The sequence below is a fragment of the Etheostoma cragini genome, chromosome 19, assembly GCF_013103735.1.
Source record: "Etheostoma cragini isolate CJK2018 chromosome 19, CSU_Ecrag_1.0, whole genome shotgun sequence".
Lineage (NCBI taxonomy): Eukaryota > Metazoa > Chordata > Actinopteri > Perciformes > Percidae > Etheostoma > Etheostoma cragini.
In genome coordinates this window covers 14,475,789-14,499,295 of record NC_048425.1, presented here as the reverse complement: position 1 = coordinate 14,499,295, position 23,507 = coordinate 14,475,789, and the positions used below count along the sequence as shown (strand labels likewise).

General features: G+C 39.8%; 1 protein-coding gene across 4 annotated transcripts in view; it reads left to right on the top strand.

Annotated features, from left to right (window-relative positions):
- The window catches only part of kcnip4 (Kv channel interacting protein 4), a 133,280-nt gene that overhangs the window by 68,880 nt on the left and 40,893 nt on the right, over positions 1 to 23,507 (top strand). Inside the window, exon 1 of one of the 4 annotated variants that reach the window (XM_034901320.1) lies at positions 13,009 to 13,357. The exons of the other annotated variants lie outside the window; for them this stretch is intronic. Coding sequence (XP_034757211.1) covers positions 13,300 to 13,357 — 58 coding nt within the window. The 5' untranslated portion in view covers positions 13,009 to 13,299. Of the gene's footprint in view, positions 1 to 13,008; positions 13,358 to 23,507 lie in introns of those variants that run through there. 4 annotated transcript variants of the gene reach the window in all.

Below are 23,507 nucleotides of genomic sequence, written 5' to 3'. Positions count from 1 at the left end.
ATGCTGCAATGTATTCACCTGCTGTTTTTGTCATATACTGATGGATGGAAGTAGAGTGTGTGCCTGTGTGCGTGTTTTCCTTGTAGTTGTTTGTGTCTAGTACTTCTGCATGTCTTTTGTAGTCCCTTTGCTTCTCTTTGCAGTCTGCTGCACGACCATGTAGTTGTTGTGTGTCTCTTTGGAGTAATTTTAAAGTTCCCATGACATGGTGCTCTTTGGATGCTTTCATATAGCAGGGCTGCCAACTCTCACGCAATGGCCGTGAGACACACGCATTTGACCGGTTTCACACGCTCACACGCCACACCCCAGCTTTCTCACGCTGAAGTGTCAGCCCGGTCAGTCAAATTTCTGAAAGATGAGTTCAGCTATAGATATACCTGTTGAGCCACTCGCGATTGACTAGTTTTGCTTTCAGAGACTGTGAGGGGGTTCAAGAGCGCTCCCCGGATTCAGGTATGAGCTCTGAGTATTACAGACCCGTCCGTTGCATCGTGCCCGCTCTCTCTGTAACAACAGGTGAGCAGCGCGGCTGGTAGTGTAGCAACTTCAGTTAATTTTAGTGGACTCGCTCTGCTGGGGGCAGGGACGCTTTGAATCTGCGCGTAGACCTCTAATAATGAGCAGCACACAGCCACCTCTAAACTTTGTCAGAGACCAGAGACCCAAATGGGCCTCTGTGTCTGTCAGACGGTCTGAATGAGATCCACCATAGCAGCGGAGCAAGGACATGCACAGCAGACTACATTATAGACCTTAGTTGTCTCCTAATAATGTATCTGAAGTCTCTTTTATATAGACCTTAGTGGTCCCCTAATACTGAATCTGAAGTCTCTTTTATATAGACCTTAGTGGTCCCCTAATACTGTATCTGAAGTCTCTTTTATAATACCCTTAGTGGTCTCCTAATACTGTATCTGAAGACTCTTTCATATAGACCTTAGTGGTCCCCTAATACTGTATCTGAAGTCTCTTTTATAATACCCTTAGTGGTCCCCTAATAGTGTATCTGAAGTCTCTTTCCCAAAATTCACCCTTGAGGCTGAATTCCAGCCAATGAAGCCCATCTGAGCTTTCATTTTCTCAAAGACAGAACAGGATGTCCAGGGCTCGGTTTACACCTATCATCATTTCTAGCCACCGGGGGCAATAGGCAGACTGGGTGAACTCATATTAATGTAAAAAATTCTCATAAAGGGAAATTTTCATGCCATGGGACCTTTTAAGTCATTATGTGAAATCCTGTAGGTGACGCAGATTTCCCAGGTACTGCTGTTGGTTTAACAACTGCAGCTGAAATTCCGTGTTTATATCATGCTGGAGATGAAGAGAGGCTGTCTGTCTGAATGCAGATTTTTTTTTAATGTAATGTTACTGTGGCCTCAGAATGGTGTGCAGCTGTGAAGGAAAAACATAAAAACAAATATTACGTTGGATTTGGTTGGCAGATACTTAATATTATTACCCCGGTAATCCTGCTTTTAATCAAGCTCTGTGACTATTGAAAGAAAAGTGTTTACAATGACTTCAAATAGAGGTTCTGGCCAAAGGGAGCCCTGGGCCCAGTAGGTCCCTAAAGTAATCCATGTTGACTCGCACAATTTGCAAACCTTGTCCTTTTTATATTCGTTCTTATCACATGCTCCCTCACACACACACATATGGACTGTCAATGAGCTGTGACTGCATCTCGTTAAAAATGAGCCTAACTCATACTATACCTTTAACAATCACAGCTGCCATCATCAATATGGCAACGCTGTTGTCCACCTCACTTTTCTCTTCTAATTATTTCTGCACCATTAACTGCCATCCTTCAGGGGAACATTCAGTGTTTTATGTTCACATTATATTGAGCAGAATCATCTCAGGAAGGAGTACTCTGTCAGAGCTTACTGTAGTACACTGAGCAAAAAACACTTTTGTTTTTGCTCCCATTTTTCATGAGCTGAACTCAAAGATCTAAGACTTCTTCTACACAAAAGGCTTATTTCTTTCAAATGTTGTTCACAAATCTGTCTAAATCTGTCAGTAAGGACTTCTCCTTTGCCGAGATAATTCATCCACCTCATAGGTGTGGCATATCAAGATACTGATTAGACTGCAGGATTATTGCACAGGTGTGCCTTAGGCTGGCCACAATAAAAGGCCACTCTAAAATGTGCAGTTTGATCACACAGCACAATGCCACAGATGTCGCACATTTTCAAGGAGCAAACAATTGGCAGGCTGAATGCAGGAATGTTCACCAGAGCTGTTCCCCATGAATTGAATGTTCATTTCTAGACCATAAGCCATCTCCAAAGGCGTTTTAGTAACCACACCAGCCCGGGACCTCCACATCCAGTATCTTCAGCTCCAAGATTGTCTTAGAACAGACACCCGGTTTGCATAACCAAAGAATTTCTTCACAATCTGTCACAAACCATCTCAGGGAAGCTCATCTGCATGCTCGTCATCCTCATCGGGGGCTTGACCTGACTTGAGTGGGCAAATGCTCACATTCGATGGGGCCTGGCCCTTTGGAGAGGTGTTCTCTCCACAGATGAATCACACTGTACAGGGCAGATGGCAGACAGCGTGTATGTTATCGTGTGGGTGAGAAGTTTGCTGATGTCAACGTTGCGGATCGAGTGGCCCATGGTGGCGGTGGGTTATGGTATGGGCGGGCATATGTTGTGAATAACGAGCACAGGTAAACCTTATTGGTGGCGTTTTGAATGCGATCCGTGACGAGATCCTTCGCCCCCATTGATTTTTGTGATCAAATTATTATTTTTTATTTAAAACCTGAGGCGCATAGTTGTGCCATTCATACCGGACATGTCTCCACTGAGCATGTTTGGGATGCCCTTTATCGACGTATTTGACAGCATGTTTTTTTACTGACTGGTTTTTGGACCCCCCCTGGACTCCCCAAATACAATAAAACTGCTTTTTTACTATTTTATTTTTTTACTGACTAGTTGTCACTATAGTTTTTTTCACTATTACTTTTTTATTATGAAGGTGGATTTAAAGGTTTTAGAGTTCTGTTGACTTTATCTATGGCAGATGAGGTAAACTTTGTGTAGAGAAGCAGTGACACAGCAGAGGATTGCTGTGTGATTAATTCATCGACGTGTGCACTCAGTTATGCATGGCTTAATTTCTATGGCATGCCGGCATAGGTGGTTTACCTACTGTATCATCTTACACACCATAGTGATGTCTGTGGTGTTGTAACTAATTCAAGCATAAGGATTAGTAATTGGATTTTCATCCTTTTGTGGTTGCCTCATTGCCTAAAATGCATACATTAATTTTCTGTTGTACATCTCTCCCATTACATTAACTGTCTTCCATTTGTCCTCTTGTATTTTCCCTTAAGTAGCTTTAAGGTTGTACAACTCATATTATTCTATTCTGTCTGACCGTATGATGTTCTTTATCAACTTGTTTCAATTCTTCATTGAAGCTGCAGCACACGATCAAATGGAAATATTCAATATGCCTTGGGCATCGTTTTTAAACATATCTCTCCAGAGTTCAGCCTAACACATTTGGTATGTTTGGGATCTCCATCAAAATATTAAAGAAGCTCTGTGGGTTGGCTACACAGCTTGAGCTTGTATAATCTTGTTTCTAAACAGGTTTATGAACCTCAAGCGATGGCAAGATTGGAGGTTTAAGGTTGATGCAAGTGAAAAGCACATTTCTGTTGCACCAAATTGTTATTTGTTGTGCTTTTGATAATCTTTTTGCCTGCTTTATTTTTGTGAAATACTGAATAGATTGACTAGTATGGCGTCTAAAAATAATTCGAATCACTATCACTATAGCTGGATATCAAATCTCAGTACCTTTTTGGTACCAACCCAAATGGGATAGTTTTGTGCCAAACATTGGGATTTCTTTTTTTGTTTATTACCCTCTCCTAATCCACCTCCACCAGCGCTGAGATATCAACACTCTGTTTGGTAGAACATTGTCTTTTCTTTGGTACAGCATGTGAAGAGAATCCCAACCGCATTATTCCCAGCTTTTGTTCCCTGCCGTCGGTGCGAGGTGTGTGCAACTGAATTAGCCTGACAGGATGCAGTCTGTACTGGAGCATTCACTTGGAAGACAATTTGTGGCCAGCAGTGTTCAGCCTTTGTTTCTGTCATTGCAGAATAAGCACATTAGTGCAATGACAATTCAAACTTAAAGGCATTAGAAACTTTATTGTATAGAGTGATAGGGGTGCAGGCTTCCAGCATGCATAATATCCTATGCATGATTTTTTTTTTTGGAGGTCAAGTGACCAGGTCAGACTTCTTTAGAAGTAGTGCCAACACCCAAATCTTGCCCAGATCAAATTTTTTAAATCAGATTTAGACCAATTCCATATGTGGTCCTGAATCAGACCCCGGTCTGATTTATTTCAATACGGCCCCAGTGTGAACAACCAAGGCGGATTTGATGCAATTTCAACGTCAATCTACATCATATTTGTTACAATTGTTTGCCGGCGGGAGTTAGCCCTAGACACAGACAGCAACATTAAAAACATCCAAAACCGGAATTAGGCATTAAGACTTGAAGTGTGAATGCAGCCTTAGAGCCATGCATGAAAGTGCATGCATATGTTGAACACTTTGCGTGAGGTTGGTTGATACTTTAGACAGCTTTTAGGTTGTACACATTGATTGGCTTCTAGTTACAGATCAAAGATGCAACCACAGGCAATACACAAGCAGGAGCGTGTATTTTAATACAAGACTTTAGTGATTTGGGGACGCATGAGACATGCTGTAGACACAATCTTTTACCCACTCCTAATCTACAAGGAGAGCTGTTGGCTCGTGTTCAGATTTTAAATAAGATAGTAAACACATCTGTTCAAGGAATGCTCATCTAATCTAATTTCCACTGTGGCTATTAACATATCAGATAAGACTAATAATAAAGTAATTCAACAGTTTTCACCAAGCATTATCACCCCCTTTTGTTAGCCCCTGAAAGTAAACTAAATGCTGGCATAACAGGATGAAACGTGCTGCATCTTCCCAGCACTGACACATAATCTGGCCTTGATGTGGAAAAGAGGTGGTAATTCAGTGTTACCCTAGCCGCTGGCACAGATAGCGTTTGGTTTCGGGCTGCAAGTCTGTGTGAGAAGATGGCAGGCAGCATGTCTCACCATTTACCCAGGGAAAAGGGTTTCCCCTCCACTCATCTCTGGTTTATTTAAAGATGATTGGGGGAGGATGATTGAATGACGCCACAGTGGTAGCATCATTGTCACGGTTAGTGTTTCAGTTGTCACTGTTGGTGATGAGCTGTCACCAGAATCCAGCCATATCAGAACGGTTGATGAATTTGTCACTCATGCTACTGTTTGTGAGCCTGGCGGAGCCGATCAGGGTCTGTCCATCCAAGACTACACAATAGCATTTCTCAGCTGGTATTTGAACCTGCCTTTAAATGGTACAGTACAAACACCAGTGTACACACAAGGACATACACTCACACAGAGAGCAAGCCATTTCTACTTGACATGATAAAAGCCTCGCCTATTACTGCATTGACTTACATTTTTTTATGCCAGACTGTTGCATATAAAACTTAGTTGGACATGAGTAGACTGTAGACACCATAAGGGGATGTAGCTAATAAACACAAAAAACAGCACATTGCATGCTTTACAGGTTGAATAGTACTAAGAGTACTAGTGGTTGCATGCTTGGATTAGGCCAAGAAAAGATAAAAAAAACTGTATTGTTCCATTATGTGGAAAATGTTGCTTGGGTCAATCCCCACGCCAAGATGCAAAATACCAGTCTATGTTTTCAATCAATCAGACCAAAAAGAAATCAAATCTTATTTGTCTTTTTTTTTGGCTTGCTTTTTTGTTGCCTAGTGAGATAAAAGCCTCATTTGAAATTGTTTATGTGCAGGGACCACTAGTTTGCTCACTCCACTTCATGACCTCACTCTCAGGATCAATCCCCACCCTCTCAGCTGAGAGATATGTGACTGAAACAAAGCTGATTAAGCTGTGCATATTTAATAATACGTTTTAGAGCTGAGTATAGGGTCTCGTGCCAGGAACTAAACTGCTGCTGGGCTATCTCAGGGGCAGTGTTTCTATAGATAGTTTTGTTAAATCATAATGTACAGTACACAATCTTGAGAACATTATGAGAAGTAATGTATTGCTGTTGGGATTTAGGAGCTCTCACGTTCAAAGGAGCATTAAATTAGGTTTTCATCTAACATCTGAATTGCTTACTCAGCAAAATTTGTTCCCCCAAATAACTGCGGCACATGCTGTACTGCGGGTGTTTTATTAGGTTCATCCTCGCACCTCAGGATGAGTTTTATAGTTTTGTTTTTTTTTTGGAGATGAATCTGGTGTTAGGAGTTATGATTCAGTGAGTGAACACAGCTCATTACCCTGCTGAAATGCAATATCCACTGTGTTAAGAAGTGATGAAGGGTTTTGGTTTGGGAAAACAAAACCAGAATTTTAATGTCCTTCCGACCATCTGTGCAGCTTTCTCATTTGTCATTTTGATTCTGATACGTTTTTGCTTGACCTGTTTCCCACCCGATTGCATAGAAAAACACCAGTCTTGCAGCTCTATTATAATTTCCTTTTGGATGGTCTGGAGACTTTTTGTTGCCCTGCGCAGCTCAGTGAACACTGATCCCTGACAGTGGGCTCAGTGTCACACAGGCAGCAGCTACGTGTCAGGGTGTAATAAAAGAACATGACACAGGCCGAGCCTACTGAGTGCACAATTGCAGCAGGTGGGGCTGTGCTAGTGACAGATCAACTCGAGCAGGTGCTTATGAGACCCGTGTCCAACTGTAACCGCTTGGCCTGTGGCCATTCTGGACAGACATATCTAACCACTGGTGCAGGATTCAAGATGGTTCCAGATCAGCTTGTTGTCTCTTATCTACTGCAGTAAAGAGAAGTTATTCGTTTTCAGTGGTTTCTCTGTAGTACGGGATGTGTTTCATGGTGCGACAGAACAACTCGACTATGACTCTGGCCAGCTCTTCTCTGCTTTAATTATGGCTTGAGGAACGTTTTGTCCTTGGATACGTCACTAACTGTGGTGCTGAGTCACACACCTTTCTGTTATCAGACAGGAATCCTTCAAAGAAAAGGGGGATGAAAAATTAAGAAAAAGGTGTATTTATGTAGCACACACTAGTATAGACAAGGGAGTATACTTATAAATCAACAGCGAACATCAAAGCCCTGCAAAATCAAGCTTGCCAAGGCTTCTTCGTTATTTATTGTAGATGTCCTTAAACAGCAGTGCTACCTCGTTGGACATTGTGGGTAAGACATATTTTAATAGCTAAGAGCCTAACACATTCAGGGGTTCAGTAAACCCAAAAGTGGCGGCGCTGCCCGGCTTGGCCGAGTTTCTGAAAATAGGCTTTTGTTTTTGTGCCACCATTTGAAGGGAAATAACCTTTTCACTGGACCATATTTGTGTGTGATTGATGGCAGTTGGATTCAGCGCACACTATGAGGGCCGATGCCCACTGATTCAGATCATGTGGGCAGGTAGTGTAGACTCATTGTGTCACTGCAGCAACATACTGTGGTTTAACCGGTCTCAGGATGATAGTAGCGGTCTTTGCAGATGGAGGTGTAGAAGATATTTGTGAGAGCAGACATTTTGGTGACTATGCAGTAAAAATAAAGTGCTGAGTGTGAATATACTGACAGGCATTTTTATTGTTGCATCACTATTGATGTGATTGTTGTTGGTTTGCTGCCCAGCCATCCATATATATGACATCTTCTACACCCATTGTGTGTCTTATGTCCTCAAAAGACCACTTGCCACTCTTGATTTAGACAGCCAAGTGAGTCTTTAAAACGGTGTTTATGCCAGTTGTGTGAGGTTTACAATGATCAGCACAGATGATTTTCAGCACGTCCATTAATACCATTGGAAAAAAAAGTGCTTATAGCATAATGGAGGATAACCACAAAGCCATTTTTCTTTTTTAACAATATGCTGTGGCAGACAATACCATTTCCTGTATTGCGGCTTTCAGTATCTTTCTTCCTACGCAGGGACATTTTGTCCCATTCATTAACAGTTTTCACATTATGTCTAATGTTGATGACTTGCCACTGAACAGGCCTAATATGAAGCATTCTCCTACAGTCTTTTACAGTGCTGCTTTGCTTGCAGGTTTTAGAGATGCTAAAGAAAATGTAGCTGGGTAGCAGCCCACAAACAGGATCATCATTTGTGCGACGTGTTTTTCTGCATTTGGATTCCAACAAAAAGCTGACAGGAAAATCTAATGTAAATTCTAATGTAGGGAATTAAAGAATTGTAGTTTGTTTTAGAAAATGTTGTAACACCTTGCCGTGTGCTTTTGGCAGGCTGTGTATTACGTCATGGAAAAATGAGGCATGTATGCTCTCTGTTATTTACGTTATTCTTCAAGGGTTCCTAATCTATGTTATAAAATCAATGTTGCATGTGATGTCCGGTTGTTCAACCGCAGAGTGGTCTTGGTCTGTATGCTGTTTAGATTGGAAACATGGACTCGTAGCAAGTATGCTTTGAGCAAGAAAACATGAGATTGTTGGTGAGTAAACAGCCTCAAATTGAAGTTGGCATCTTTCCCAGATATGTATTTCTAATTTGAGATGTGGAAGGCTGTTGAATTGCTACTGTTGTTTTTTAAGTTAAAACAATTGCACCCTCTTCTGTCCAAAACATGGCATCTCCATTTTCATACTCACCAGTTGCTGTAATTAACAAAAACACACCTAAAATGGAAAATATTTTACTTTTCTTTTTCTTCTTTTTTTGCATGCAATAATGACATAAAAGGTTGTACAATGCAAACCACGTAACTGATCTAAAAAAATTAAATGGCTTCAATTGCACTTTCATATCGATAGTATTTCCTATTTCTATGGTCAATGGTCAACAGTGTGGAGTTGATTTTCTTTTGATCTAGTCAGATGACCACAACAAAACAGTTCACAGTCTGTTCTACTCTTCTTCTATTTCTATGGCTGTAGCCATTGACTAAGCCTGCTGCACACCAGAACCATAATGTCACTGGTGCAGATAGATAATCAAAGATCACAATTGTACAGTAGTGGGCCGATTGTATGTAAAGAGAGGCATGTACACTTTAATATCTAGAACTAGAAGCTTCTAACTCGTTCATCCTTTTTTGATTGCTTCATCTTCTTGCCATACGCGCAGCACTTTGACAGCAGTAACTGGTGGTCAGCTGTTTGTTTGTCTGGTTTATAAGTCCATTTTTTCTTTCCTCCTTGTAATTTCTTTTTTAGTTTGAATTAAGGGATGATCTTTAATTCAAACTGTATTAAATTAAGGGTCCTCCCTTAGTTGAACTAGAAAAAACTTAACAAGGAAGCATGCAGGGCATGCCAGGAGTTGCTTGAAGGCAACATAATCTGGTCATCACAGTTCCGTCCTACTGTCCTTGCAATAACTTGCTTATCTTCAAAGCTTGACAGTTAGATACCAGTGTAAAGTCTTCCAAAAACACATTGCATAACTTTTCTTTTTATTGTAAAACTGTAACAAAGCACACAAGACAAACATAAACTAGAATGAAACCACTACAGATACCAAAGGTATAGTGCAAGACCGCAACTAATAGAGTTAGGCTGAGTCATAAATAAAAGCTATGCTAGCTTTCACATAATTAAAATTAGAAAACCCCAACAAAAAAAAGGTACAAGTACAATATACAATTCCTTTTTATTTCCTTTAAGTAATAAACACAATACTTTACAATACTTGAAAATGCCCCTTTTTCAGGACCCTGTATTTTAAAGATCCCAGGGTCCCTGCTAATCTGTCTGAACGTGTCTTAGGATCGGTACCTCCGTATATCACATATATGCACTGCAGTACTTAATGCAGCTGGTGGCTGATAGAACAGACTATAGCCTATACAAGGTGCAGGTGTGTTCTCGTCTCAACTAACTTCATTATGAATTACCGTGCATTGTCCATTTACTAGTGTCCTGTGTTCACTGCTGCTAGAATTAAACTCCCTATTTAAATCAGGGATTTGACACATGCATCTACTGTAGGGCTGGCCCCAATGCTTTGAGCTTCGGCTGTTGCTATGGTAATCAACGTTTTCCTAAGAATCACCCATGCAATAAAGAATAGTAATTTAACGTTATTTATTATGGATCAAATGTAATTATTGCTAGTTAATATTCACAGGTACATAGCACTGTTGCTTGTGTGTGCGTGAGGGGTGTATGTGTTGTGTGTGTGGTGCTGAAACAGAACACGTCTCTTACTTCCGTTTCTTGCCTGCTTGCGTTCCTTGTAGGCTCTGCTACGGTCTTATGTAAGTGCTCTTGTTAAAGGGGAACTTTTCAGCACCAGCTTTTTCACTACAGCACAGGCACTACATTCTTAATGAAGGGCTCCACCCCGTGCAGCCGATGCCTGTAGCTCCTCGCTCTTGATGACCTCTTAAGCTGTAGTCCCAGTTTGAGGATCGGTCCAAATCAGCTGAACATGGCTTTTGAAGGCGTAGCCTAATTATGTTTGAGCAGTAATGATTTTTCATTAAATTGGACACTCCAGAGAATAGAGTGGAATCATCAAATGTCCCTGGGGTGAACCATCTCCACACATACCAAGGCTTATTCCTCCCCACTGCAGGAAAACAAACTGATTAACTGTATGGGATTTAAAAAAGTGCTTTAAGATTGAAATGAAGTTGAATGTAAGTGCATAGAGATAAAAGTAAGTGCATCCAAAAATTGTTAGGCCTGTTCATTGAAAGTACTTGTTCAACACATCACGTAAAAATGTGCTTGAAATGTAAATACTTGTACATTCCAAGCATGTAGGTGCTCTGCTGCCCACAGATCCCTTATATGCTTGAGATGTCTGTCAATTATCCTGAGTGGGTGGCTCCAAGCCTTTTTTCCCTTCCCCACTATGTAACCTTTCGTCCTCCTTCTTTTTTGCTGTTAATCAATGTGATGCCATATAAAGCACTTCATAAAAAGGCTTTTAGTGTGTAGGTGTTTGTGACTCAGACACAGACTGGGGAGCCATAGATGCAAAGTTGTCCCCACTGTCTTTTGAACTAACGGTGTGCAAAGACAAATGGAAATGGTTTAGATGTGGAGAGGTTGATCTAGTTGAGGACCAAAACAAGCGGTTTGTGTAGGACATACGTGATGACTCAATGGACACATTATTTGGCAACTGGCCCCTGGGTACACTCCATGTAAAAGGCCCCCAAACCCTTCTAAATAAACCCCCGGAGTGTAAGAGATGCAAAACGGCTGTCAGTTTTGTTTTGTGTTTCTTGCACAACAGTATAATAATGAAGCTAAAGTTGTTTAGCATCTCCATGTAGTTGTTTTCTGTCTCTTTTTTTTCATTTTGTGTTAATTTGTAAGTCTTTTTCTGTCATCTTGCTTGTCTTTGTGTATTTCGTGGCTTTGAGTGAAATTCTGTCCCCAGACTGCCCTTTCCCCTCTTACCCACAGGTGTTGCTGTTAAGGCGCTGTTTTCATCATGATATGTAGAAAATGTATTTTATAAATGAGACTGAAATTTTACCATGTTTTATAACAACAAAATACTCTTTTGATCTTATTTTGCCTCTTGTCTCTCAAATATATAGAAGGAGCAACCTATACAGACCAGCCTCCTCTAGTCCGTAGCCATGTGTACAGTCTGTAAAATGACCTCCGTCTTTTCTAAATCCCTATTGAGCTTTGAATCAACACAGGTATCAGATAAAGCTAGAAAGCAGCAGTTTGCAGGCAAGGAAGGGCTTTTTTCAAGGTGGTTGTTACAATGCAGGTGTCATGCTGAAGTCACCCATTGCTGCTCAGACTCTTTTAGGAGAACCCAATAACAAAAGTTAAAGGGTGCACGTTGGTAATAGGTAAAGGTCCTCGACCTGAATTGCCGCGGCAACTTCTTGTTTGTTTACACCATTTATGTGCACAGTTTACAGAGTCTGCCCTACAGGATGAATGTTGTTTGCTGTCTGACAAATGTAAGAGCCCTCAGAGCAACAAAGTACACTTTTGATGTATCAGCCATTTCCGTGGTATTTTTTCCCTGCTCAGACCAAAAGATGAAAAGGGAAAAGATGGGTGCCTTCAGATTATTCTGACCTCCAGACCTTCCCCATAATCCGGAGGATCTTCCCTCAAAGTCAGTCTAAGTCTGCTAAATAAGTAGTTAGAGGATCAACTCTGAAGATGCAGTCACTTTTTATGGGGTTTTATTATGGGATGGGAAATAACTTTCACATGGAGGCAGCAGATTTTCTCTGATGTTATGAAGACTGAATCAATAGTGTAAGAACATATTCTTTCTCACTTAAAATACACTGCTGAAGGATTTTTCCGGCGGGTGTAGGGTCACACTCATTCCTCTTATTATTTATTGTTTATTTTTCCTCGGCCACGTACTTTGTATATGACTGGCATACTTTATACTCTAAATCAGATGGATGCCTTTATTGAGTTAAACTGAAAGGTATTTTGGGACTTTCACAGAAAACCTGTTTTAAAATAATTATAGTAATTTAATTTCATCATTATCTGAGGATTAAAAAATGTAGATGGGTAAATAATTTAGATATTACAACATTTTCATTAATGTGTTTATAGAGTCTTAATTAGTAGGTAAAAGAGACGCTCACTGAAGATGCTCACCAGTGATTGCTTGTACATTATTTAAATATTTACAGCATGGATGTCTCCTTCTGTCCCCAGCAGGAGATGCAGTTAAAAGGCAGCTACTAAGGAATAATTGTTATCTCTCCAGCAGGAGCTCTCTCGCCTTGCTCCCATCTCTCCCTCCCAGCGTGAGGAGAGATCCGCTTAAAAGGGCACCAGTACCACCCACCCCAGTAGGTCAGTAGCTCCCTTTCCGAGTGCTCCATTAATCCAGGTGCTCAACTGGTACAAAGTAGCCTTTTCAGAGAAGAGCTCCGCTAGCAAGCTCTCACTTCAGGGCGGGAAAACAGGGGAAGGGAGGGGGCTGTGGAACGTGCGCGTCAAAATTCAAAACTCAACAGAGGCACGCATGTTTTACTCCCACTCCTATTGCTTTTTTCGCTGCCCACCTAGACGGAGTGAATATAAAGGGAAGTTTGGATCACAGACTTTATTTTACATTTACAGCTTCCCAGCATCTCTTTGTTTGTTTTTCTTGATTTTCAATCTCAAGCCATCCTAGTGTGGGAGTGAAAGTGTGTGAGCAGGACTTCTAGATCACTAAGCGAGAAAGTCTGGAGGGCGTAATGGGGGCTTTGATGGTCATCTTCTCTGTTCAGCCGAGGCAAAGACGCAAGACTACAGGTAGGCTTGATGGGAACGGGAGACGGTTTAATTTGATACATTTTTCACGAGTTGGCAGCTGAACTAATTGTCTAAAAAGAAAAGTAATTGCCTGTTTAAAAAGATTTGTGGTCTTTCTTCATTTTGTGCTTCAGCCAGGAGAATTGTTGTCCAATGAATTTAGAATGTCTTACATCAATATGTGTGTGTTTTTGGATTAAAGCATTCAGAATGTTCCCCATTAATCTGCTGTTTTCTCTATTATCCCATCTAAATTCATGTTGCCACTCCAGCAGTCCATGAAATTGACTCGCAATTGGCCACCTTTTCAGTCTCAACTCCCCAAACTTGCTTGACTTTTTCCATTTGCTATGCCCAATATTGATTTTACAGTGGCAGCACACACTCGCAGCATGCTACATCAACTCTCTGCCAGCAGTGGCACAAGCTTATGTTACATCTCTGTCTGCCTGCAATAATGTGCTGATCAGCATCACTGTCACATCTTGTCACTGTAACAAAAGACGTTGAAGTCCGGTCTTTATTAAAGAACAATAAAATATGTAGTGGGTGGCCAGCGGACAATAACAATTGGAGGTTATATTTAGTGGTGTAGTGGGAGACAGACAGGATGGATGGCACTTAAACATTTACTTACAGTAAGTCATATTTCACTGGGTGGAGAGAAAGAAAAAAAAGCATTTTGAAAGCAAAATGAATGAGGGTCTCTTTGTAACTTGCTCAAGCAATAGATCACAGTGCAGGCAGATGTGTGCACTGTAAGCACATTTCACAGGAACCTTGAAAGGAGAACATTGAAACCAGATGCACACAGTAGGTCATTAACGTGTACTGTATCACATTGTCATGCTTAAATGGACCTATGAGTTGTTTTGAGTTAATATTGTGAAGGTAAAGGGCAATGGTGAAACATATTGTATGTAGGACAAGTAGGAAAGTAGGACAACACAGCAGTTGGCTGATGATTGCCCAAGAATGGTGGTTAGTCCTACAAAAAAAGAAGTACTTTAACCACATGTGTCATGTTTGTTCAATTTACAGTAATAAGAGTGCCAGATGAACCATCAAAATTCATAGTAATTTTTTTAAATTATTAGAGAATCATTTCACATATCAGACTGTTATTTAATTCCAACATAACCCTGTTTGCAAGATGTCAGAGTTACAGTATATTGTTTGTATTTCCAAGCAGTATTTTTTACATAAAAAGTTGGAAGAAAAACAGCATTTAGGATTAGGACTAACCATCGTGTTTTGTCGAGTGATGAGTCTTCAGTGGGCCTAAGAATGGCCCCTTGGCCTTGGGCAAATCACTGGGCTAGGGAACTTCTGGAGCCCAGCAGGCTAGCCCATGCACACGGCGTAAGCATTTTAAGAAATTCAAAAAGTATCAGGCCTGTCGTTCCTAGTTTCGTATGCTAAGCTATGATTGGACAGTTGCTTTACGGGAGAGGGGTTTAGTGAAAGTTTCATTAGCTAATTAACTGGTTAGTTGTCTGTGGATTAATCAACAGACAATTAAGTCAATTATCAAGATAACGCCAGTTTCTAAAATATTCCCTTTTTTCTATCATTGTGAGGTGAATATCTTTCAGTTGTGAATTGCGATATGACGATGTCACTTTGGGATCCTGGAAAGTAATGTTTAATGAACCGTCATTTAATTGAGGAAAGTGTCCAAAAATGTTTTGATTATGAAAATAATTGTGAGCAGAGCCCTACCAGTAGTTGCATTCAATTTTTTTTTTTAACTGGTACGTCCTTCAGGGTCAAATTAAATGAGTTTATTGTGAAAATAAAGCTCTAAACGTTTTCTATTTTTGAGGTTTCTTCGGAACATGTAACATTCAGATTCATACTGTGTCGTGTTCTTTAGAAAAACACCCAAATAATAAAACATGCACTATCTGAGAGACCTAAGTGCTACTCTACTACCCACTCTAACGCCATCCATTAATTTTCGTAGCTGTACTCATTTACATGACAAGAGATGATGGTCCAATAAGTACCCATAGGATCTTTGCCCTCCAACTCCTTTTGAAACTCGCCCGGCTCGGCTTTGAGTGTTCCAAATGTCCCAAGGATAAGAGATGTGTCAGCCTCATTATGTTGGTATTCTCCTTGTCCTGATTTCGGTCAATATTATTTTAAATGTCTCGCCAGTTTGTGTTGTCGGGAGCTGTTATGAGTACAGTGTGTGTGGGAGTGAGATAGGTACACTCAGTACCAGAGCTGTTCTAATGGAATAAGCAAAGCATTAACTATGACTCAGGCTACCAGCTGGTAAATGAATGTGGATGCTGTTTTTGATGCCTTTCAATCACCCAAAAGAGTAAAAAAACCAATGAAACAGTTGCCTGATAAAAAGCACTATTGGTTTGTTGGCACTAAGCTGAACTCTGAAATGTGGGAGGGACTCGCCAGCGGCCCCATGCTACCATATTATCACGATGCTCATGTTACAATACTTATGTCAATACTATTTCAATACTTTTGTCACAATACGATACTTATTTCACAGTACATTATCACAATGCTTATGTCACGGTACAATATAATCTAGGTACTTATGTCACAATACGAGACTTATGTCACTGTACAATATTATGACAATGCTTATGTCACGATACAATATTATCTCAGTACTTATGTCACAATACGATACTTATGTCACTGTACAATATTATCACAATGCTTATGTCACGATACAATATTATCTCAGTACTGATGTCACAATACAATACTAATGTCACTGTACAATACTATGACAATTCTTATGTCACAATGGCATATTATCACAGTGCCATTTAATCACAATACTTAAGTTACTATACCTAATGTGATTTAAAACATAATGTGATTTTCTGTGATATATTGCACTTTCTATATTTAAATTATGTGCCCAAAGAAAAACTTTGACTGACAACTGACAATATCGGTTTTAAAATAAGTTTATTTTTATTGCTACTAAATTAATACTAATACCAAAAAGTTAAATTCTCATGTGCCACATATACTATATAATAATGATCAATACTTGGCGTCCCTGTATGGATATGGTACTGCCACGGAACATATTGCGATACTTTGCTGTATCAGATTTTTCTTACTAAAAAGTAATGAAACTAAGTTGAGATACACTAAGGATTGTGTTTTCTTCAGCTAATTCCTCGTGAAATTAACACAAAGGGGTGATGGAGATGTCCAGTGTGGTTCTGGTTGCTGGCCCGGTCTCATCCAGGCCTTCTGGCGTTTACCGGACGGAGTGGAGACCTCAGCCCATCACAGGGAGAGCAGCTGTCATTTATCGGGGTAGCCATGCCACCAATCACCATGCTCGCTCAACGCCACGTCTGATCGCATGAAAAAACACATTCAAAACCAACATCCATCCAAGTTCTTTATCTACGCAATCTCTGAGCTTAAGTTGCACTAGCTGAGTATAATAGCAGCAGATAAATGTATTTAAACCAAAGTTGACTTTCTCTGAAGACTGTTTGTAAACAAGTTTCATTAACGCCGTCCTTCAGACAAAATCTTTCCCTAATGCTTGTCTTCTTTAGTCTTATAGTTTTCACTGTAGAATCTGTATTCATAGAAAGTCTCTTTGTCAAAGGCACATAATTACTGTAAAAATGAACCATATGCCCAAACCACTTTGAATTGATCTCACTCAAATGCATTCAACCCATCTGTCGCATGCAGCATTTTTCACAGAACTACTCATCTTGTTCAGAAGTGCCGGGTGGATGTCACAATGTGACAGAGAGATTTGAGAGAACATTTGGTATGCACATAGTTCTTTTAGCACTCTAATCTCACCTCAGTTGCAAGTCTATTGATTCATTTCACATTATTATCCAATGAGAAGTTCTCCAAGGGTTCTGGTAGATGTCCAGTGGTCATTACTTTAGGGTACAGGATGTTCAGAATGTAATTATCCTTTATGAATTACTCTAATAGATTGCAGAGCAGCACTTTGTCGTAGACCAGTCTTGCACTTTCCAACGTGCTCCTGAAGTAATGCTTACCTTGCATTTTAAAAAGGCATATTGACGATGTCTCCCACTTGAAAATGATGTACAGTTGAAAGATACGCCATGGAATTTATTACATGGCGTGTAAAAGACTTCAGGTATCCACATATGATATGCAAATATTAAACGCTACTCTTACATGCAGAAAAGAGGAGGGGTCACCTTACAGCTCCCACTGCCTTTTGTGTTTCTATTTCCTTTTTATCAGCTCTTCAAAGTCACTGTATCATTATACTGTTTTTTTTCTGTTCTCCAAATTAGCATTTAAATTGAAAAAGAGATGAAGAGCATCAGTTGACTTGTGTGCTGCTAGCTTGGTGTGGGTTTCCCTTCATGGCATGCACTCAGTGCAGCAGTTTGTTCTGTGAAATGAAACACTGTTCCCATAGGGCCCTGGGACCAGCATTAAGAGGGCTCACTTAGAAGGGGATTAATGCCCAGCATTCTGCTCAGAGAAGCTCCACAGGTGCAGGGAAGTGGGCATAGCCAAGCACAGATGGTGATATGGTCTACAGTGGGTCATGACAGCGCATACGGACATCTGCAGAGCTGACACAGTACTCGGTGTCAACCCAGGGTGCAGTCCTGGTTTGCTTTAACACATGTTTTCAAGTTAAACTAGTCAACTAGTTGTTTTTACGCAACTTATGGCCAATATGGCAATGCAATAGTTATGACAGTAATAAAAAAAGATTGTTTTATATTTAGTTGTATTTGCATTAGTTATTCTGCTCTCTACTTGCGTTGGAGCAGTTTCCAAGCTTTGAAGTGTTGATCCTTGCAATTTCCACTTGATGACAGCAAAATCAAACAAACTAGCATCCTGCAGTGAGAAGAGGGGAGGGAAACGGTAGCACTTTGGAATGGCTGAATGGGAGGAATGCAATGCATTCAAAGACCACTTATGATCATTTACTGTCTTCAACAAATTTATATTACCTTATTTCACATTTTATTATGTTAAATTGTATTTCTTTATTTTAACTTCCACTATTTTAAGTCTTATGTATTAGATTCTCATTTGGTTTTTCTTACTTGTGATAGCAATTTTATACAACCAGAAACTTCTAGTTAATTTAATTCTTCATGCCTATAGAGATGGCCAGCATTCATCATTTAGTATAATAAAGACAAGCAAGCCTTGAAAATCAGAGGACGGCATTATGTAAGAATTGCTTTCAGCTGCAGGCTGAGTTTTAGTGAATCAATAAGTTGAATATATTAGAGGGTAAGGCTGCCAATACTCTTTTTCTCCTCTTACTCTTTTTTATTGTCACCATATGCCATTTGTGGTACATCAGTACTTTCATATTTACCCAGTTTGTCGATGGCTCTCAGCCCTAATGCATTCCAAACATATAGATCTTATAATTGGATCATAAAGAAGGGCGGATAATGCCTTATTACATTTGGGCACTGTAGTTTTTAAGCGAATGTTACTCGAACAGGAGGAAACAAATCTGTGCTCTTGTGAGTATTTAACTCAGGTTGGTGAATGTGGCATCAAGTCAAAAAAACTACAATCTTCATGTTTATTGTTTTGAAGGGACATGTCACCCAGTGCGGATTATTTTAATAGTTTTGGGGCAACAATGGAGCTCAATGGCAGAGAGGAATAATGTGCATCACTGCACAGCAATATCACCGGCTACACTGGCAATACTTGTTATTAAGATAAATTCTTTGTTTTTGTTTAGTCAAGTAATGGGTTCTGCTCAAAATATAATAAGAAAATTTAACAGTCTTACCCTTTGAAAAGAACAAAAAGTCATTAGGGACAACCATTACAAGCAAAATGGCAGCCATTTTTTTCCAAATATCAATATGTTCAAATATGTATCAACCCTTAGGCACTTAACATTGTTTGTGTTTTATCATAATTCATAATAATCATATTTATCACAAGTCCCAGTGGGCATTGATGATTCATTTTATTTATTTATTTAACTTATTTTAGGCTGATCCTCTGCTTAAGTGACACTCGTATAACCCAGTGTTGTCACCACGCAGCAGTTGGTCAGGTAGCAGGTGCTGCTGGCGTGTTCTACCACCCACAGTACCGTGCATGCTCCCAGCTTCAACCAACTCACCACAATGCTCCGCACCGGCAATTACCTTCATCAGCAATCACACACTGATTGACACAGCACACTGTGTGCTGATGATCGGCACAGACCTTGATTATTTTCATCACCGTTTAGCCATGGGCCTTGATTACACCCTATGTAAAGTCGAGAGGTGATTGGACAGCAGATGTTAGAAAGTGCAGGAACGTTTTTTTAAGATTAGGTCATGTTTTGACATTACTGTAGATTGGAAACCCTTCAGAAAAAAGTTCAATTAAAACACCTGGAAGTTTTTTTCCCCTCTGTCTAGCTCCTGTACATCTTTTCCTTGCAAGACGTACATCACACTTCCTTATCAACTTTACAACCCTTGTTCTCTCGGAGCTTCCTACGCTGTTGCCTGCCCTGTCATGTCCACAGAAAGAGCACACACACACTCACTCTCATCCTCTCACTTCTCTCTCCCTCTCATCCTCTCACTCTCTCTCTCTCCCTCTCTCCCTCTCTCTCTCTCTCTCTTGGGGCTCGGTAGCTATATTTGGCCCTTGCTCAGCTGCCACAAATAAGAAAAAGTAACTGATAGTGGGCTAAATAAGCTGCCCAATAGCATGCACAGCACAGAGGTTGTTTCCATGGCAAATCAATGTCCTAACAAATCCTTTGAGGTGATGGGCTGTGAAGATGAGTGAAGGTTCATCTTCATGTGTTTTCTTAATATGCCCTGTTTTGGTGGCAATTGTTTGGCATGAAATATTTAGCCTTTTTCATTTTCTAAACGTAATAAAACCTCAAGCTCCTTTCATGTCCTTTTGGCAGCCAACAACACATCCAGGTCAAATTGTAAAACATGGAAGTGTCTGTTTTAGTACAGGATGGGATGCTGTTAAGGAAATGAATGAATTTCCTGGATTTGACAGGTAAACTGAATACTGTATCTGTGAAATCTGATCATTTTATAATAAACCCTATCATGTTTAATACTGGATAGCATTGTTGGCTGAGACAATCAGGAGACACCAGATGAATTCCTTTCCTTTGGGTCCAGCAGCCACCTCCTGCTGACAACAGGCATACATAAGAAGAAAGTGTTAAACCATCTGGATCTATATGCGTATTATTATTTAATTTGACGTTATGGACCTTGTGCCTTATTCCAATAGACAGTCTTACCTCCTGTGATCAGCCCTCACTCCAACCTCGGTGTGTGTTACCTTTCTATATTACACATTTTAACGTACAACCTCTGAGTCCCTTCCTCTCTGCCATGCTGTCTCTTCTCTGCCCTCTACCCTTAACCCTTGTGTTGTCTTCCTGTCAAAATTAAGAGTTAACACTTTGTTGATGCTTTACATCGACGATTTTAACTTTTTTTTACGTTTTTGTCCCTTTTTTCAATGCTTTTTTTTTCAGTGTTTTACTTTTTTAACATTACATAGCACTAACTTATTAACTTTAGTTTTACAGTTATTTTGGGAATTTATGGTCAATTAACCTCATTAAGAAGAAATTAAACCTAATGTTTGATTTAGAAAAGCAGAAATTAGGAATAATTTCGACTAAAATTAAAGGAATGAATGGAATATGTAAACTTTTACTCAATACTATTTTCAAAACCACTTCAATTTGTTTTTCAAATGCTCTCAAATTGAGTAAGTAAACTAATGAAAGTAGAGATAAGTACTTGCCGAAGAGCAACTACAACAATTGTATATGATTTGCAACTGTTCATACATAAAAGCTGTGTTTAGGATAAGCTGTGTCCGGTCAGTCTTTTATCTCTTTTATTAGTCAGAAAGTTTTTACAACTAGATTTTCTATTTTTTTCTTCTTTTTTTTAATTGTGTGAAATAAATTGTTCACTGCTTTGTTTTATGAAACATCATGGCTAAATGTTACCACTGCTTAAACATCTAATGTATATATGCTGTGACCTCTAACACAGGTATTTATAATTCATAAATCTACCACTGTATTTAAACTCTTTATAATTTATACTTTTATAATAAAAGCATGCTGATTGGAGGAGTGGCCTCTTTGCCACAATCAATGTTGATGATTTATTATCATCAGTCTAGGAAAGGGAGAATAAAACTATACAGAAAGGCCTGGCCAGATATTAATAAAGATGAATTCACATATCAGGAAATAGATATTTATTGGAAAACGTTTTGTCTAGTCAATAAGATTAAGAGTCTCCAGGCAAGCTTTGTGGCTCTGTAATGCAATGAGCTAAATGCTAATGTCAGAACGTGTACATGCTTCCAGTGATAAATGCAAATATGCTGATTACCATGTTTGCCATCATATGGCGTATCACATTTGATGTTGCTATATAAACGTGAATAAATTTAAATTACAGTGTGTTGGTGAATAATAATTTTCTGTCGCCTGTGGTCAACAAGAATAGAAATCCTGACTTTTGACCTTTTGTACACACCTGAACCCAAACATTACTTCATATGTCCCAGGAACTGGTGGATCACCAACATCTTTCATTCTCTCTCTCTTTTTTAAAGTGTCTTCCTCTTTGACACAATGATCAGGTTCATTTCTTCTCTTCCCTTTTTTGTATTTACCTCTTTTGTTCCATTCTATCCTCACACCTCCTCTTCTTTATCCTTGCCTATCTATCTCCCCCCTCCTTCTTCTCTCATCCACACACTTCTTCTCCCTCCCTCCTTCCCTGACTTATACCAGTCTCTCATTAGACCTAGAGATGCAGCGCTTTTAAGTGGCATTTAATGGCCTGCAGACAGTGCTGCACGCTGAGCTCTGGGTCTCCGGCCATGGGTGGTCTGTGACCCATCCGACATGATGATGAACTCGGAGGGAATAGAGATGATTGCTGTGCTGGTGGTTGTGGTCCTCTTTGTTAAGGTGCTGGAGCGGTTTGGTTTGTTAGCAGCGGGCTATGACGGTAAGGAAACGCCAAACTTCTTTTAGTGTTGTTTTTCCTTGTAGTAATCAACCACGTGTTGTTTAGCACAATATAGTAATATAGTTTGTTGGGGCTGTATACAGAGTTTGTCTGTAGTGGTTAAATATGTGTTAAGACAGAGTGCCTCTCCATATGTTTAGTCGTGATTCAGGGCTCCCATCTGTTGCTCTCATCGTTGTCTTTGTGTGACACCTTTTTCTTAAAGATCCTGAAAAGATACATTATGCTATGAGCTACTTTGTCAAAATGTCAGAGCGTTTTCTAGTCAGACCTTATGTGAACTTTGTGGCCTCGTACAAATAAGTCGACAGCGGCGTGTTATTCCCGTACAGTCAAGTTTCAGAAGTTCTATCTCTGCATGATTCACCTGACTTTGCTACTAATTGGCTTAACAGTCACAATGACTCATGCGGGACAAATACATTTATCTGACATTATTATTATTATTAACCCTCTGAATTTGACTTTCTACTGTATCTAAAAATCATCTCAAGCCTTAATTTGACATCAGATTGTCTTTGTAGGATCTTGAAACTTTGCTTCCACTTTGAAGGTTACTTTATAACTGTCAGCCAATCAGAGTCAAGCACCTTAGCTCATTGAATATTAATGAGAACTGGCCCAAATGGAGCTGAGTGTTCCTGCATGCTTTCTATACCACGCTAGAATGGCTTGAAACAAGGTTACCAAGTTACAGAATCCTCGGTAGGACTTCAGACATTACCACAAAGTAATGAAATACCTGTGGCAGGGCACCTTTAAACTTTGTTTTGGTTTTTACTTTCTTTTCCATGCTTTCCATGTAGCTTAGTTAGGAGAACAATGGTTGGACCTGGGCCCGCTGGAGATTTGTCGAAGTGCCGTACGATAAGATTGTTTCCCTCAAATCTGGTAACCTAATATTCAGTCCTCAGGTCTCCCTGGCACTGAAGACCACCTGTTATTTATATAGTATGGACGACTCTGTGTAGGCTGCCAAGCTTTACGCCTTATGCCTGGGCTTTCATAAGTGAGACGCAAACAAACATCTTCCAACCAGCTAGACTTCAAGTTATTTAAATCATTTAGAATTTAAACATTTGCTCTTTCTACTTGTAGTGTGTGTGTGT